The sequence below is a fragment of the Nannobrachium achirus genome (genome assembly GCF_963921795.1).
Source record: "Nannobrachium achirus genome assembly, chromosome: 3".
In the NCBI taxonomy this organism is placed as follows: domain Eukaryota; kingdom Metazoa; phylum Chordata; class Actinopteri; order Myctophiformes; family Myctophidae; genus Nannobrachium; species Nannobrachium achirus.
Window position 1 is genome coordinate 20,761,044 of NC_137812.1, and position 18,175 is coordinate 20,779,218.

An 18,175-nucleotide genomic window follows, 5' to 3' on the forward strand; every position below is an offset into this window, starting at 1 on the left:
AATAATATATAATACAATATAATACAATTTTGAGGATTTTACTTTACTTTACTGGAGTGTTTAACATTTCTTTCTATACTTTAACTTCTACTCCACTACATCTCAGAGGCAAATATTGTACTTTTACTCGACAACTCTACTACAATTATTTTACAACTTTAGTTAGGCCTACTTACTTTATAGATTTTGATTATTAAAGCATGCATTAACCACTTCAGCTAAACTTCAGCTAAAGTTTCCAAGTTTCCAATGGTTCACAAGTTTCCAAGTTGTACAACTTTCCAAGTGTATTACAAAAAAAAAAAAAAAGCTTTGAAAATAGTATTAGCCGATCTACAAGCTCACAATGCGTCACTTTGCAGGGTAACTGTTCAGGGTAGATTTGGTACCGATTGGAGCAACGGTGTGCTTGTGGGGGCACCTGGTGTGGTTATTCTTTTATAAAAAAGAAATGTGACCACATTTGTATTTTTATTTATTTATGTTTACAGAGCAGCCCATTTCATTCAACAGTTTGGCTTACAGAGTAAGGACATACTAAGTATTTACATGCGTAAATCTTTTCCTTTTGCAGACAGGGCAATCCTGTCCTCACCTGACCGTGTGTGTGTGTGTGTGTGTGTGTGTGTGCGTGTGTGTGTGTGTGTGTGTGTGTGTGTGTGTGTGTGTGTGTGTGTGTGTGTGTGGCGTGCGTGCGTGCGTGCGTGCGTGCGCACGTGATTGTGTATTGTCCAATCTCTCGTGTCAGCTGTTCACCACAAAGCATGCAAACCTCTCATTCGAGTCATCAATACTCAACAACACAAGTCGTCTGCAAAGTTTCCAGATAAGTTATCCTTTGGCAAAAGCCATGACAGACTTATTTAATGTTTGATTTCTCTCCCTGCTACCCCCTCATCCCCTCTCACCTCAAATGGAGTCTGTGGCCCATATACGGTATGTATCGATCCGGGGGTCATTGACATGATGATGTTTGAGAAGCACTGCCATAGATGATAAAAGCTAAGTAGCTCCGTTAATAAGATAAAACTATTTATATGGAACAAACCTCTTTCCTCAGCTTAGCAATCAGATTGCGCTATAATATCACATTGACATGACAAGTTTCTAAGGATGTATTTTGTATGTATTTAATTTGAATGTCCTGATATTTCCACACTTTGCTCAGCCTTCTTTTTGGGGGGGAGGTCAGCACAAACAGTTTTGATTGCTTAAATGATTGCTGCAAATGATTAACAGAAGAGAAAAGAAAAACTCTTTACGGGAATAGTCAGTCAATAAATAAATGTCACAATCTCAATGTGCATGTTTATGAAATATTCAGCAGTTGCAGTTCAGTTGTAGATGATTAGCAACATTGAATTACACTATAGTCTGTGTCAGATTTTCTGTTTGATTATGTGTGTTTTTTTTTAGGTAGGCTACTGTGTGTAAGGGGTTATGCATGCATTATATGCATGCATTAAGGGCTGTACTGTATGCATGTAAACATTGCATCCCTCATCCAATCTAAAGTGCTGACTTGATCATGGTTCACAGTAAGTCACATCACTTCCACCTTTGACCCCTGCTTGTGGGGGACACTAGAACACAACAGTCAATTTAGTTCTACTGTCCTGCACTGCTCTCCCTTCTCACTTTACACTTCCGAAGATTAATGTGCAGAAATGCATGTGATACAATGCTGTCTCCTCTTCATAGCTGCATGGCTGCATACTCTGACCTCAGTGAATGCTGCAGGTAAGGCACTCATTAGAATGGATATAATGTGTCGCACTTAGAACAACGGACTCACTCGCTAGCTTTCGCCGTGGACTGAAGACTCACCTTTTCAGACTCCAGTCCACCTAAACCCTTAGCACTACAGAAAAAATCAATGACCATACATGAAGCTAGTTAGCATTTGTTTTTGTTTTTAGGTTTTTAGAACTTTGATTATATTGTGTTTTTTTCTAGATAGATATCCATTTGCATTTGTTATATTGTTGATGATGTACTGACATATTATCTTGTTTATTATTGTGATGTTATCTGCTTATTGTAAGTCGCTTTGGATTAAAAGCGTCTGCTAAATGCCTAAACTAAACTGTGTCGAAGGTGGAACTATTTACCAGATGTTTGCTTTGCCAGTTTCTTGTTTTAAACATCAGCAGAAATAACGTCAAATTGACACAGAATATGATTATATTGTGATTGTGGTTATATTTCTATTGTTGTAACTTGTAAGTGTGAGTGTAAACGTGACAATTTTTTAACCAGTTTGTATCATGACTTAAATTTTGAAGTGTTGATGTCATAGGAGGCGAGAGCCCGACATTTGACCAACTATTATACAGCAACAGGGACTGACCATGAAATATAATGAATTGATTTATGTTATTAAGGAGTAACTCAGTTAGTTGTACCAAATGTTTGTTTGCCAGTTTCTTGCTTTAAACAACTGCTGTAAAATTGCCACGCAATACAATTAAATGTTACTTTTTTGTTTTGTTCAGAGTGCAAACAATTTTTAAAAGTTGCATTATGACTTAAATAGGCGGGCCGGTGAGCCTGACATTTGGGAAGATTAACATTTGACCAACTATTATAGGCCTACAACATCAGCAATAAATATAATTCATTTATTTAGCCATGCCCGCAAAAAGGCTAAATTTAACTCAACAAGGCTTCTGTTTCAGAACACATCTCTTAATCAGAGAACTTGAAAGCATATGCATGATTACCTGTCCCAATCAGCTGTCTGTTTGTCTGTCTGACTGTCTGTGGGTCTGTCTCTCTTCCCTCGTTTATCTTGAGTTTGTGTGGATATGCTATCTCTACTTACAATCACAAACAGCTTTTTTAAAATGTCTGTCTGTCTGTCTGTCTGTCTGTCTGTCTGTCTGTCTGTCTGTCTGTCTGTCTGTCTGTCTGTCTGTTTGTCTATTAATCTCTGCACCGATTCAGTGTTATAGTTAATTATTATTAAAAATTTTAATACATTTTTGGTGCTTTATTGATATCTTCTTGTGGTGGCTGCAGCGATGATGACATACATTACCATAATCCAGATGTATCTATCTTCCAGTAGGAGCGAGATCATTTAGCGACCTACAACTGGGTTGCAACCTGGTCAGTAGTTTTCACCGACCGGGTCGCTAAATCTACCGACCGGGTCGCTAAATCTACCGTCTGGGTCGCTAAATCTACCGACTGGGTCGCTAAATCTACCGACTGGGTCGCTAAATCTACCGACCGGGCCGGTAAATCTACCAACCGGGTCGCTAAATCTACCAACTGGGTCGCTAAATCTACCAACCGGGCTGCAAAATCACCGACCAGGTCGCTAGATCTACCGACCGGGTCGCTAAATCTACCAACCGGGCTGCAAAATCACTGACCGGGCCAGGTCGGTGATTTAGCGGCCCGTTCGGTAGATTTAGCGACCCAGTCGGTGATTTACCGGCCCGGTCGGTATTGTGTACAATAGGGACATTTAGGAAGGCTTAGACTTCCCTGGGTCAGTAGTTCTCAACCTTTTCAAGCCTTTCAAGATTCTACCCTGGTGTTTATCTGCAGTACACCATTGCACAACTGTGTAGCATGATGTCACATCTGTACAAATCACATTATTGTGGTGCATATCTTTAGCCATGTGTGTGACTGATCAGAATGCCAAGGAAGAACCGCCACTCCAAATATTTCAAATCAGCCTCATGGTGCACATACGGTACAGTATGTGAAACGTGTCCTCTCCTCTGCATAATGTTTACATGCTAAATATTAGGAGCAGTAAATGCTACGATTAAATCACCCGGGGAGCAGCTTGGGGTTACGTTTCTTGCTCAGGGACACTTCGACACATAGACAGAGGCAAGGGCGCAAACCAGGGAGCTTCTGTTTTGACAAACTCTCTACCCAAAACACTGCTCCACTGATCCTTGTCTTTGTCTCTCGATCCCTCTACCTCTTCCTGTCCTGTCCACCTACCATCGTCCCAGAGCTGACCTGCTACCATGGCAACGGCAGAAACTATCGGGGGACGGTTGCCAGGACGGTCTCTGGTAAAACCTGCCAGAGCTGGTCGGCCCAGACACCTCACAACCACGGCCGCACGCCAGAGATTTACCCATGCAGGTAAGAACCCCAGATATGTACTTATCTACAGTTTGCATCTATCTAGACAGCTGTCTGTCTGTCTGTCTGTCTGTCTGTCTGTCTGTCTGTCTGTCTGTACTACCTACCTACTGTACCTACTGTATACCTCCTTGCTTTTGTCAGAGGCCTGGACAGCAACTACTGCCGTAATCCAGACAATGAGAGGATGCCATGGTGCTACACCACTGACTCACAGACACGCTTCGAGTACTGCGAGATCCCCACATGTGATGGTGTTCCCGAGCCAGGTACTTTGACTAGTGAAGTTCATGACAATGATTTGTTCATTTGTTTTTTGGATTACTTTTAGTACTTAATAGTACTTTGCGTAGTTCTGTGATTAATTTAATGTTGAATCAGTTGTAAAAAGGGACCCCAATTTAAACAACCCCAAAAGCTTTAAAGCTTTAATTGTGGTCTTTATCCTGCAGTTTCCCCTCCAAGTACAAACCAGACACTGTCTTAGTCATTTAACGACTAACTGTAAGTCATATTATTCCATTGATATTTTTCACAAATTGGTGCCACCTAAGGTGACCACACAATCTTTTGTATTTTTGTATTCCTAAATGATAGTTATCACTAAACAGACCTACCCTCATATGAAACTGTGATGTGTGTGAATCATTAAATTAATTCTAAACAATACTTTTTGGAAACCAATGGTCTTATAAACAGTTGACCCAAGGGTAATTTTACCTGTAGAAATCATTTTGGTATTGTGCATATTCCATTAGCTAATTTGCATAATTGAACACATTTGTGGAAATAATTACATGATAAATACAATTATTGTTAGATACTTCAAAAGGTGTAAAACAAAGGGTGAAAATAATAGTGGAGATACATCTGTGAAGTACTGGAAATGTGCACAAGCAATTTGGTGCTGATTGGCCCAAAGGTTTGCAAGATTAGTCGGACACGCTGCTATAAACTGTTTTAATAACGATTGTTCACTTTTAGATTTTTGGCATGCTGTTACAGTAGGTGTAGGAGTTGAGCTAAAATCGGCTCCCACAAAACTGTGAAAAGTGAAAAAAACCCTAGTTTGACACCTTACATGCTACTTAAAGCAGATTTATTGTTTGTATTATTTTATCTAGTAAAGTCAATGGGACCCCAACATTGATTGTCTCAAAGATTCTGCTAACTTTCCCTAACTAATAAATCTCTCTCTCTCTCTCTCTCTCTCTCTCTCTCTCTCTCTCTCTCTCTCTCTCTCTCTCTCTCTCTCTCTCTCTCTCTCTACCGAAACACTGGTCCTTGTCTTTCCTCTCTCCATCCATCTACTTCTTCCTGTCCTCGGCATCAGAGCCTGCCATCGTTCCAGAGATGACCTGCTTCACCTGCAATGGTGGAAACTATCGGGGAACGGTTGCCAAGACCATTTCTGGCAAAACATGCCAGCGCTGGTCGGCCCAGACACCTCACCGCCACGGCCGCACACCTGACAACCATCCAGACGGGTAAGAACATGAATGAATTAATTAATTAATGTTTAATTCGAACATTTAACAAATTCAAAAAGTAGAAAACAAATGAATACACAATAATAATAATAATAATGCATTAAAAAAACTATTAAAACAAAAAACAACAAAAGTAAAACACAAAATAACGCACAATAATATTGCACAATAATAACAATCATTTCAATAACAACTGTTCGAAAAGGAGTAGGAAAGAAGCCTAAGCTTATCAGGTCCTACCCCTATTTTACATTTCCAAAAGCAAATTAAATCTGTTTTCTAATGCAGCCAAATAGCTACCTAATGTATCTAACGTATCTAGCCATCTGTTTAGCCGTATTCATGTATTTCTGTCTAGTTTGTCTGTATGTCTAAATGTTCGACCTACCTACTGAACCAATTGTACATATATTTCTTTGACAGTGGCCTGGACAGCAACTACTGCCGTAATCCAGACGATGAGAGGATGCCATGGTGCTACACCACTGACTCCCAGAAACGCTGGGAGTACTGCCAGGTCCCCAGATGTGATGTTCCCAAGTCAAGTAACTTTGACCACTTAAGTTCATGACTATAATGCTTAGCAAACAACATTCAGATACAAATAAATAAATACACGTGTTTGCAGAATACAAGGCACCTTTCTCCTGAACATTTCACTAGTTTTTAAGTTAATATTATAGATTTCACGGTAGCTTTCTAGACAGAAAAGGTGCAGCTCTGGTCTGAGTAGGATGGTTGAACTGAACAAATACATTGACAATAATAAAAATGACAATATTTACACTGTCAGACAAACTCAGTCAAGGTTTAGTTAAAAGACGAATGCACTGAAGCAAGATGGAAAGCAAGAAGATGGAGCAAACTGTTTTTCAAGGAGAGCGGATTGATGAGATGTCAAGATGTATAATGTTAGACGTGCCTTGTGATGCAGTATTAGTCAGTAGGATTTGCATTTTTTAACCTTCTGTTGTGTTTAGATGTTTTGTTTAGATGACAACTCTTAGCATTACAACCCTATAAATGTCATGACTACCCTGCACCACTGGACATCACAACAATCCAATTCTAATGTTAATATTTCTCTAATTCTACCTTCAAACAGCTCCAAATGTTCCCCGGCGCCCGCACCCAACGCCCCTAAGTAGAATCTTGCTTGGGACCCCAGTGGAGTCAGTACGGGCACTGCCACCCACCATCGTCCCAGAGCTGACCTGTTACAGTGGCAAGGGCATGAAGTATCGGGGGACGGTTGCCAGGACGGTCTCTGGCAAAACCTGCCAGAGCTGGTCGGTCCAGACACCTCACGGACACGGCCGCACGCCCGAGGACTACCCATGCAAGTAAGAACATCCAGCCAAATATCTCAGAACATGCAGCTAAATATCTACCTATCTACAAAACATCTGCCGATCAGTCCATCTACGTATCTATAGCCATCTCTCTGTCGGTCTGTTTGTCTGTCTGTCTACTTATTACTGAACCTACCTACCTGTTCTTGTCAGAGGCTTGGACAACAACTACTGCCGCAATCCAGACAATGAGAGGATGCCATGGTGCTACACCACTGACTCACAGACGCGCTTTGAGTATTGCGATGTTCCCAAATGTTTGGGTGTTCCAGAGCCAGGTAGTTTTGACCACTTAAGTTCATGACACTGATTTTATTGATTCATTTTTTGGGAATGTCTGCTGAGTACGAATGAAACAAAACCTCTAGCTAGCTTAGCAACCGTTGCCAAAGACTCTCCCATCACATACTGTATCATATGAGCCAATGTAAAAAAACAAGCACACATTACTTATGCTCCCTTACTGATTCAATACTGCCTTAATGCAGCAGCCTAATTACTAACTCTGCTCTGCCTTATAGGGCACAGCAGTGGGCGTTGTTCACTGGTGCAATATTCTTCATATCCATATGAGTCAAATGGCCAAGATAATTTGTTTATTTTTGGAACACGGTTCTTATATGAGGTGATAATGAAATAAGCGAGCCCACATAGTGAGGATATCATTAGTGAGTCCTCCACTCCTTTGACACTATATGTACCGTAAATAAATAGTGACAAAAACGGTATGTGAAATGTGTCGTCTGCACTTACCCATACTAACTATTAGAAGCAGTTAGTGGTTAACTTTCTTGCTCAGGGACTTTCTTGCTCCAGTACACTGACCAGAGGCAGGGAGCAAACCTGTGCAAATCTGTTTCCAAGATGATCTCTCTACCAAAACACTGATCCTTGACTTTCCTCTCTCCATCCATCTACTTCTTACTGTCCTCAGCACCAGAGCCTACCATCGTTCCAGAGCTGACCTGCTTCAGTTGCCAGGGTGTAAACTATCGGGGGACGGTTGCCAGGACGATCACTGGCAAAACATGCCAACGCTGGTCAGCCCAGACACCTCACAAACACGTACGCACATCCGAAAAACATCCACAGAAGTAAGAACGCCCACCTAAATATCTACTTGTGTCCATCCATCTCCCTAGCAATATATCTAGTCATATGTCTGTCTGTCTTCATATATATCCACATACTACCTATCATGTACCAACTAATATATTTTTGTCAGTGGCCTGGACAGCAACTACTGCCGTAATCCAGACAATGAGAAGATGCCATGGTGCTACACCACTGACCCACTGAAACGCTGGGAGTACTGCCAGATCCCCAGATGTGTTCCCGTGTCAAGTAACTTCGACCTCTTAAGTTCCTGACAATGATTGTATTGATTACTTTTGGGACATTTCCGCTCAAGACGAATAACAAACCCTCACTGTAGTGTTTGCAGAGAAAGTGAATATGTTGATGTCAAGTTAATGTTTGCTGTTCTGTCTCCTAGCAACTGTTGCACCGGTGACCACCCAGACTACGGCGGCCCCGAAGGTCTCAAGAAAAAGTACTCACATTTATTACTTAAGTAAAAGTACCAATGCTGCATAGAATTACATAAAGTATGAAAGTAGAAGATCTACAAGCTCACAACGCGCCGCCATGGGATGCGTTGTGACTTGTGAGCTTGTAGATCGTCTATTTTCATATAGTCTATAGGTATAAAATAGGGCTAAAGTGGTTAAAGGAGCTATAGTCAACTTTGTCATTGTAGGGCCGACACTTTGTTTACATCCTAGAATAGACTAGAATGTAAACAAAGTGTCGGTCTGACAATGGCCAAATGATTATTTTATCATTATGTTATGCTTTTTGTGGTCATCTTTTAATAGAAACACATATATGAAGCTTATTCTTTTATAAAATATTTTCGAAACATTATTTTTATTTTAGCATCCGTTTTTCAAGAAAAAGTTGACTATAGCTCCTTTGTAATATTATAATTTATCACTGCAAAGTAACTAGTAAGTAAAGTTTTCAAATAAATAAGTACAAGTACAATATCTGGATCCAAAATGTAATGGAGTAGAAGTAAAGTATTGGACTGCTGGACTGCTACTAATAAGTGTATTAATTGTCTTATCCCTGTTACACTGATTATACACAGTTAGTTGCACTGTCTCGTTTAAACTCAATTACCCCATAAGCTCAGTCTATAGAGACAAAGAAACATTGCAAACATCCTATACCTATAAATGTACAAGATACATGTGTCTCGATTACTGCAATGCGCCTCCTCTGTCTCGGCTCCTAACCAATACATGACACACAGTATGTCAATTATAATACCATAATACACTGGTTAGGGGTCATCAATATCTCCATACACGGATAAATGTGTTTGTGGCAAGATCCTTGTCCGTGGCAAATTATAGATTTCTGTTTTCTTGCACACCATCTTATTTTGATCATAAGGTAGACCCAATTACTAAATGCCTGTCTCCATATTTTCTTCAGAATATGTATGACACTGATTTACTATTACGAAATGTAGGCTACTGTGACACATTAGGAGTCCACTAGGACAGTGGTTCTCAAGCGTTTTATTTTCAACTTCAAGGGCCCATACCTCTGAGAGTTACATACCTGTAATTATCATTTAGGGCTACTCTACTCATTTTATCCGTGGCAAAGATATGTGGCAAAATGTTAATTTTGACAAGCATGCATTTTGGTGCCTATGTAGTTGAATAGGTAACCAGCAGGGGTCATCTCACAAAACTTTCGGAATCTCCTTATGCGGAGATGATGATACACCACATGAGTCAACAAAAAATGCCATGGTTACGTATTGAATGTCATCAGTATGACATGTTTTGATGTTCCTATGGGCATAAATGGACACAGGCAAACATATGGTCAAAACGGGTCTTATGACAACAGGTATAATGGGGTTTGCATTAAAGGGTTGGGCATTCACAGAGATCTCCATATACTGTATGGGCATAAAATGGACGCCCGTATGTGGAGCTGATGTCTGACATCAGCTCCACATCTGAGTTTTCCGGAACCGGCAAAGTGTCTGCAGAGATCTCCATATATGGGCATAAGTGGACACAGTCAAACAGACAGATAACTCCATATATGGGCATAAATGGACACAGGCAAACAGATGGTCAAAACGGGTCCTACACAGATCTCCATATGGGCATAAAATGGACATTGACAGATATCTCCATATATGGGCATAAATGGACACAGGCAAACAGATGGTCAAACGGATCCTATGACAACAGGTATTATGGGGTTTGCATTAAAGGGCGGGACATTCATTCCCTATTTACATCGTTCCTGAGTTGGCCAGGTCGCCGACTAGACGCTCGGCCGACCGAGCTTCTAGTAATAATAATAATAATTCTTCATTGCAGTTGTTTTGCACTCGTTTACACTCGTTTTGTGACTTTGTGTATTCAAAGAACAACTCTCAACTTCTCATCATAATCTGAAAACAAAGTCGTGCTTTAACACACGTCAATCTTCTCTCCAAGGCCCTACTAGGTCTCCAGTACTCCCAACCCAGTTCTCCCGGTGCGGCAATGCACGTAGCGGATTTACTATCAGGATCGCTGGAGGCAAGCCGGCTCTTTCTGGAGAGCATCCATGGCAGGCGTCCCTGCAGTCCAGACCCACTGGCTCATCTGATCGGTTCAGACACGACTGCGGAGGCGTCCTCATTGCATCCTGTTGGGTTCTCACTGCTGCTCACTGCATGTAAGCTGCACTAAAGGCTATTTTATGGGTTCATTCAATCGCATTACAGCTCTTGGTGACAAGTTTAAGATTTCAGATGGGCATATGGTTTTCAAAAACCCTTGCTAACAAGATCGGCTCACCCCTATAGTGGTTGGTTTGCAACGAATCCAATATTAGATAGGTCAGTATTATGGTTAAAACGCCAAATAATGTATAGAAAAGATTTTTCAATGGATTCCGTTACTATTGGGTATGCTACAGTAAACAACACAGCTGTGGTCAACACGGTTGAAGGGAGCTTAAGGCGCCGTACAGACATCTGCGTCACGCATCATCATCTTATCGTCTGAGAATGGCCACTGGGGGCGCCGTACTAATGCATTCTCAATGCAAGGTTGTTTGGTGTTTTGTCGTTGCCGTGTCTCTTCAAGAGTGTGCAGGCTGCGGTTGAGCTAGAGACACGGCAACGACAAAAAACCAAACAACCTTCCATTGACAATGCATTAGTACGGCGCCCCCAGTGGCCATTCTCAGACGATAAGATGATGATGCGTGACGCACATGTGTGAGCGCGGCCTTAAATGCCTGTAAACTGGGAGGGAAAAGGTGCCATCTTGAAAATCTCATAGAATCCATTGAAAATCACTTGCTCTCTGAACCACATACTGCCTGACATATCTAAACCACATATTATGCCTACTGACCTATCTAAACCTAAAGAGCCAAATATTGATGATTTTTGACAAGTTCGCTCCCAGCTAAGAGGAGGGTTTTGGACAGTTCAGAAAACCAGTAACATTATACATGGGGAATCCGAAACTGCATGCTTTCTCTTCCTGGAAAGTTGGAATGATGTAATGAAAGCCATTGTTCTCACGGTAATAATAAAAAAAGAAATTAAAGTGATTAAAAACAAATACAAAAGAAAAATAAAATAAATGAAAGACTAATGATGATGTCATTGGTAGGTGGGTTTCCACAGCCCTCCTATGAGACACGGACAAAGTAGGATTCTTTTTTTCTTTTTCTCTCTCATGTTTTCTCCTTTTTTAACTTTTATACTTTCTATATTTGTTTAGGCTTTTCTGCCTTTATGTTTAGTAGAAAGTGGAGATGGACAGGAAACGGATAGAAAAGGAGAGAGAGAGAGAGAGAGAGAGAGAGAGAGAGAGAGAGAGAGAGAGAGAGATGCAGTAAAAAACATTAATTGGGAACGGGATTTGAACCTACAATGCAATGTGTGTGTGTTTCTCCAGCAAGAGTTCCATGGACATGCAGGTGGTCTTGGGGGGACTGGACATTAATAGAGATGAACCAGATGACCAGGTCATCCGTGTGGAGAGAGCCATCGTTCACAGCGATTACAGGCTAACAGCCTTCGGCACTGCTCATAATGACATTGGTGAGGCCATGCGTTTACTCAAGCCATTCTGAATGTATTGAACTACAGTATGAAGAAAGTTTACAAAGGTGTTGTAAACAAATAGGCTTAGGTAGTTACAGTAGGTAACCCAATGTAATGTAGAATATGTATACCATTCAGAGCAGCTTTGAGGTGATTGTTTACATCTCCTTTTAATTACATATTAACTTAAACCTCTTGTAGGCGTAATAAAGAGTCCAGACCACAGGAAAGAGTAAATAAACATAGCACAAAAGGTTTTAGAATTTGTGTTTGGTGGAATTGTAGCAATGATTCTTGTTTGCAATGAATTTTATACCGTTAGAAAGCTTGTTATTTTTTCATTTCAATGGTTATTATTTATTCACTTTCATTTAATAAATGGTGACATCTTGTAAGTCGGAGATGCTGACGAACCATCTCACTCACTGTGTCTCAGCATTACTCCAGCTGAAAGTTACCAACAGCCCATTCTGCGCCAATGAAACCGTCGAAGTTAAAACTGCCTGTCTGCCAAACAAGCGCTTCCGCGATGGAAAGAAGTGTAAGATCTCTGGATGGGGCAGCACTGAACATCGTACGTATCCAACTACTCACTACACTACCACCAATCACACCTTAAATTCAAGCTACAAAGTGTATATCACTTTGAAATGACTAATAATATAGCATGTATAGTATGTCAAGCAATTTATCTTAGTAGCTCATACATTTATTCCACTGTATCAATCTTCCACTGCATCTCCTTCTCCTCTTTCTTCTTCTTCTTCTGTTTATGTTCTCTGTGTCTTCCTCGGTCACTGACTCCAGTCACCTGAACATGTCCTCTCTCTCACATCCATAAACCTCCTCTTCAGCATGGACCTCTGATTCTTCCTTTGTCCAAATCATACAACCTTCTAACCTGGGCTGATCCTAATGTAGTCATTTCTGATCTTGTCCCTCCTTGTCATTCCTATAATGAGAATCGTAGCACCTCCAGCTGTCGTTTCCCAGCCGTACAGCATGGCTGGTATCACCATGTACACATGTAGAAACTCAGGCAATATAAGGTGTCTGATAGAGAAACATAACATTAAAAACTAAATGATGGTAATCTATTTCATTAATGGAAACCTTAGGTTTGTCATACATATATGTTGTGAGTGAAGTAACAACATTATGTCCAGTCTTTCTCTGATTGTGTTCTTCACCCTCAGGGTCCAAGTCAGACCAGCTGTTATCTGCCCCCATTACCTTGATGTCTAAGGAGCAATGTCTGGAGAGGTTTGGAATTCATGGCAACCTGCTGGACGACACCATGATCTGTGCAGGAGACTTGTCAAGAGGAGTCGACACCTGCCAGGTTTGTATGTGTATGTGTGCGCGCGTGCGTGCGTGCGTGCATGTTACCCTTCCAGTCAAACGGTGCCTCCCGGGCACTTCCACACACCACACTCAAACCCAGTTACCCAAGACTGACGGCTCCGCCCCAAAAAAAGGTTAACCCTCGTAGAGTCTTCGGGTCACTTTGACCCGGTTTTCAATTTTCAACATCAAGAAAAAGTATGTTAAAATATGATTTTTTCCATGAAACTTCTTCTGCTTGGCTTATTTACTGTACTAAACATGTGATATGAAAATGCTACATGTCATGCATTTGCAACACCCCCCTGTATCAACGTATAACACCCAGGGTCTTCGGGTCACTTTGACCCGGCCATTGAAAGTGTATGCTAAATGGCTAATATTTAGACCATTTCTTTCTGAAAAAACATTGGACATATGGATTTTCAAGTACATAATTTGCTCACCATTACAAACTACATTGATAACAATTCAATCAATATTATCTCCGCCAGGCCGGGATGGCCAAAGGTGAGGGATTATGCTTTTGTTGCTTCTGTCTGTGAACAGCTAATCTCAGTCACCGCTGGACCAGTCAGTGTGAAACTTTACATGTACTCCCCCGGGAGGCCTAGGAAGATATTCAACCCCAAATTGTCCTGTTATAGCGCCACCATGAGGCAGAATTGAGCAAAACAAGTTTTGGGGGATATTTACAATACCGATTTTCTCGTGTAACAAATGTAACAGTATGTGTTACATTTTTTATTCAGATTGGCCACGATTCCAAAGATGCTTACGATTTTTGCAGGAGTGGCACATTTTGATACCAAATGGGAACTTCATCCCTATGCCACTTTACAAATTCCAAGTTCCACAGCATTCAACGTGATTTGTAGCATTTATTTTATTTTGAGTAGCCAATTATGGCTTACCCTCTTCTTCTCCCAAATCCAGTCCTTATGCAAATTGATTCCTCCCCTATGTTGTCACTGCTGTTGTATCCTACCGAATTACCTGACAGTGAGGAGCCCCCTCGAGAGGACGTAGGGCCTTCGCCCTTCGTCCTACTCCTCCCTTCCAAAACCAGCTGCCGCCCAGCCTGGCTGTAGGAATACATGTAGTGACAATTATCACCCACTACGCCCAGCTTCCCTCCCCTCGAACAACAATTGTGTTTGCATAGATGCCCCATGATTGATTCAAATCCACAACCTCTGTGGTGTGCCACCCGACCTGTAGCACTTTGTGCAAATCAGAATGGGACAAGAAATATTTGACATATAGTTCTTGATCAAATGACAATAGGGATAATATGTACCAATTCGTGTGAGGTTTGGTTTGGTGGTGCTATAAGATGGGAAAGATTTCAAGTGGAGTTTCTTTCTATGCCTCCTGCGCGTATGTGTGCCAAGTTTGATGCTGAAGTGGTGCCCGAGATTAGCTCTTCACACACCGGCCTGATGGCGCTATAAGAGGCCAATGTGAAGAATTTGGGGAGGAGGTTCTTCCTAGGCCTCCCGGGAGTGTGTGTGTGTAGTTTCACACTAATTGGTCCAACTTGCCTGAGATTAGCTGTCCACAGACAAAGGAGTCCTCACATAATCCCTCACCTTTGGCCATCCCGGCCTGGCGGGGATAATAAAAAATATTGATTGAATTGTTAGTAAAGTAGCTAGTAATGACAATTAAATTGTGTTTAGTATGATTTGTGGGGATTTCTAACTACTTTAGAATGGTTTAATATGAGCCGGGTCAAAGTGACCCGAAGGCCCTGGGTGTGACTAAAACACGAGGACGGCGGAGGCATAAATCAGATCACTGTGTTCACATGATCAATTCAATTACCATCTTGCATTAATAGAGCACCGAAGTTTGATGTAATTTACACATCCTACCTGGTCCCCCCCCCCCCCCCCCCACATTCTGAATTCCCATAGACTTTTTTCATATTGTGTCAAATAAGAACTGTGTTCCAGACATAAACAAATGATCTCAGCGGTTTGACTCATATGGATATGAAGAATCAACAGATTAGGCGAGTCAATCTATGAAAAAATACCACCTAACCCCAAAAAAATTGTCACAAATGATTTTTCAATGGATTCTGGTAGTATTGGGAAAGCTAAATAACATACTAAAAGTCTACCAAAATCAACCTCCCAGAAAGCCGTCATTTTCAAGATGGCATCCGAGATGGCGGCGGGGAGCTTAAAATGGCTATATCTCCTCCAAAAAAATTGTCACAAATGATTTTTCAATGGATTCTGGTAGTATTGGGCAAGCTAAATAACATACTAAAAGTCTACCAAAATCAACCTTCCGGAAAGGCTTCATTTTCAAGATGGCATAGCAGGCATCCATGATGGCTGCCGGGAGCTTAAAATGCCTTTAAACTGGGATTTGATGTGTAAAAAATCATAACAATTGTGCACTTGGTTACAGCTTTTTGAATTTTGACTTGGTGTTAGGTATGGCCATAAGGTTTTCAAAAAACATCACAAACAAGTTGGGCTTGACCCAGAGTGGTCTGTTGCAATTACTCCAATATTAAATAGGTCAGTATGGTTGAAAGCCCAAATAATTGATGGAAGAGATTTTACAATGGATTCTGTTACTATTGGGTATGCTAAATAACATACTAAAAGCTAAGTAAAAACAAACTACTGGAAAGGCATATTTTTTAAGATGGCACATATTCCCTCCCAATTAATATAGATTTTAAGCTCCCATGGACGCCATCGTGAAAATTATGCCTTTCCAGTCATTTGTTTTTCCTAAGCTTTTAGGGTGTTATTTAGCATATCCAATAGTAGAATCCATTGCAAAATCTTTTCCATCAATTATTTGGAGTTTCAACCATATACTGACCTATTTAATATTGGATTAATTGCAACAGACCACTATGGGTCAAGCCCAACTTGTTTGTCATGTTTTTTGAAAACCTTATGGCCATACCTAACACCATGCAAAAATTCAAAAATCTGTAACCAAGTGTGCAATTGTTGTGATTTTTTACACATTAAATCCCAGTTTAAAGGCATTTTGAGCTCCCGGCAGCCATCATGGATGCCAGCTATGCCATCTTGAAAATGAAGCCTTTCCCAAAGGTTGATTTTGGTAGACTTTTAGTATCGCAGAGACCGTTTGTTTATTTTTGGACCACAATGCTTATCTGAGACGATTTTCATGACTTCGTTACTCTGTAGTAGTGGTGTAAAAAATAATCGATTAAGAAATGCATCACGATTCGGTCAGGCTTGATTCTGCATCGATGCAGCAACATGCAATGACTATAATAATTGTTATTTGCATGTACCATTTATATATTGAATTTACTGTTAAGACATTTATGTCAAGGAGACAGGATATAGTGATTAATTACACAGCAGTTTCCCTCTACCTGAATTTGTGACTCACTGGTGTAGCAGAGTGTTTCCAATGAGCCAACATGCACAATATCAGCACCCTGATTCTGAACAGAATGGAACAGAGCCTTAATTAGTATCATTGGTAAGACCTATGAAGGAAGTAAGTAAGAGGCCCAATGTATGTCCAATATGGCTGCTGTGCGTAGAGCCTAATCATACCGGTTCTTCTTTCTTTGTCCTTACAGGGTGATTCAGGCGGACCCCTGACGTGCAGTGAAAACAGTGTTCACTACATCGCAGGCGTGGTGAGCTGGGGGAGGGATGAATGTGGAGGTGATCAGATCCTTCCTGGTGTCTACGCCGATGTCCACAGATATGTGGACTGGATCAATCAAACAATCTCTTAGAAAACCATTGTGTGGGTTTGCACATAAGCATGTTGTAAGAAAATATGCGAGGTCTAATCAATGTTGAGCAGATCATTATTGAGCAATAAACCCTGACAGGGTGATTCCTTCAGGTCTTCTTCACCCTGAAGGAATAAATAAATTAATACAGTATTTTCTGGACTATAAGGCGCACCTGACTATAAGGCGCACTGTCAATGAATGGTCTATTTTCAAACTGTTTTCATATATAAGGCGCACCTGACTATAAGGCGCAAATAATAGACGCTACCGTTGCGTTATGCATCAAACAGATGGAGCTGTGCTAAAGGGAATGTCAATGTCAATGAATGATCCATATATAAGGCGCACTGGACTATAAGGCGCACTGTAGTTTTTTTAGAAAATTAAAGGCTTTTAAGTGCGCCTTATAGTCCGGAAAATACGGTACATAAAAAATACAAAATAAAAACTCTGAAGGGTTAGGGTTAGGGTTGCTTATCTTCAGGCCTGGAATTTCGTCATTTTAGGGGCAAGGCCACTTGGCCTTTGGTGTTGTCCATTTTATTAGGGCACAAAGGCCAAATGCCAGGGCAGGAAGGCCATCAAATAAAAAAGAGTTTAGTCCATTGAAAGAATTCAAAGTCACTGGATTGGTTTAAAGATGGGGCCTCTGGGGAGTTAAGATTTCAGAATCTCAACAAAAAAACACTGGTGTCTACATGACAAGAAAGAGACACCGGTGTCTACTGTCTACATATTGACAAGAAAGAGACTGGTGCATTAAGGCCACTGTGGCCTCAGGTCATGCCATTGGTTTGAGGGGCACAAGGCCAAACTGAGGGGCAACGGCGGCCATGGCCTTCATGGCCTCCATGAAATTCCTGCCCTGCTTATCTTATAAGCATACATTAATGATATACTTATATTACCGTATAAAGGCTCATTCCCACTGGGCATGATGAAGATAAAGATAAAATAAATATTGTTCTCA

General features: G+C 41.0%; 1 protein-coding gene across 1 annotated transcript; it reads left to right on the top strand.

Moving 5' to 3' along the window:
• Window positions 1–1,314: 1,314 nt before the first annotated feature.
• LOC308281846 (plasminogen-like) lies at window positions 1,315–17,352 on the top strand. Its single transcript, XM_080722169.1, has 15 exons — window positions 1,315–1,740; window positions 3,981–4,116; window positions 4,261–4,385; window positions 5,450–5,603; window positions 6,030–6,151; window positions 6,712–6,949; window positions 7,112–7,236; window positions 7,893–8,052; window positions 8,184–8,302; window positions 8,454–8,510; window positions 10,492–10,714; window positions 11,953–12,098; window positions 12,538–12,675; window positions 13,298–13,443; window positions 17,041–17,352. The coding sequence occupies exons 1-15, from the start codon at window positions 1,668–1,670 to the stop codon at window positions 17,200–17,202; spliced, it is 2,124 nt and encodes a 707-aa protein (XP_080578295.1). The 5' UTR covers window positions 1,315–1,667; the 3' UTR covers window positions 17,203–17,352.
• Window positions 17,353–18,175: the final 823 nt, after the last annotated feature.

Bases quoted from the DNA above. Each gene is read 5' to 3' on its own strand.
- LOC308281846 (XM_080722169.1), top strand. From the start codon at position 1,668: ATGCATGTGATACAATGCTGTCTCCTCTTCATAGCTGCATGGCTGCAT. The intron at 1,741-3,980 runs GTAAGGCACTCA...CCATCGTCCCAG, and splicing joins GACCTCAGTGAATGCTGCAG to AGCTGACCTGCTACCATGGC. The intron at 10,715-11,952 runs GTAAGCTGCACT...GTGTTTCTCCAG, and splicing joins CTCACTGCTGCTCACTGCAT to CAAGAGTTCCATGGACATGC.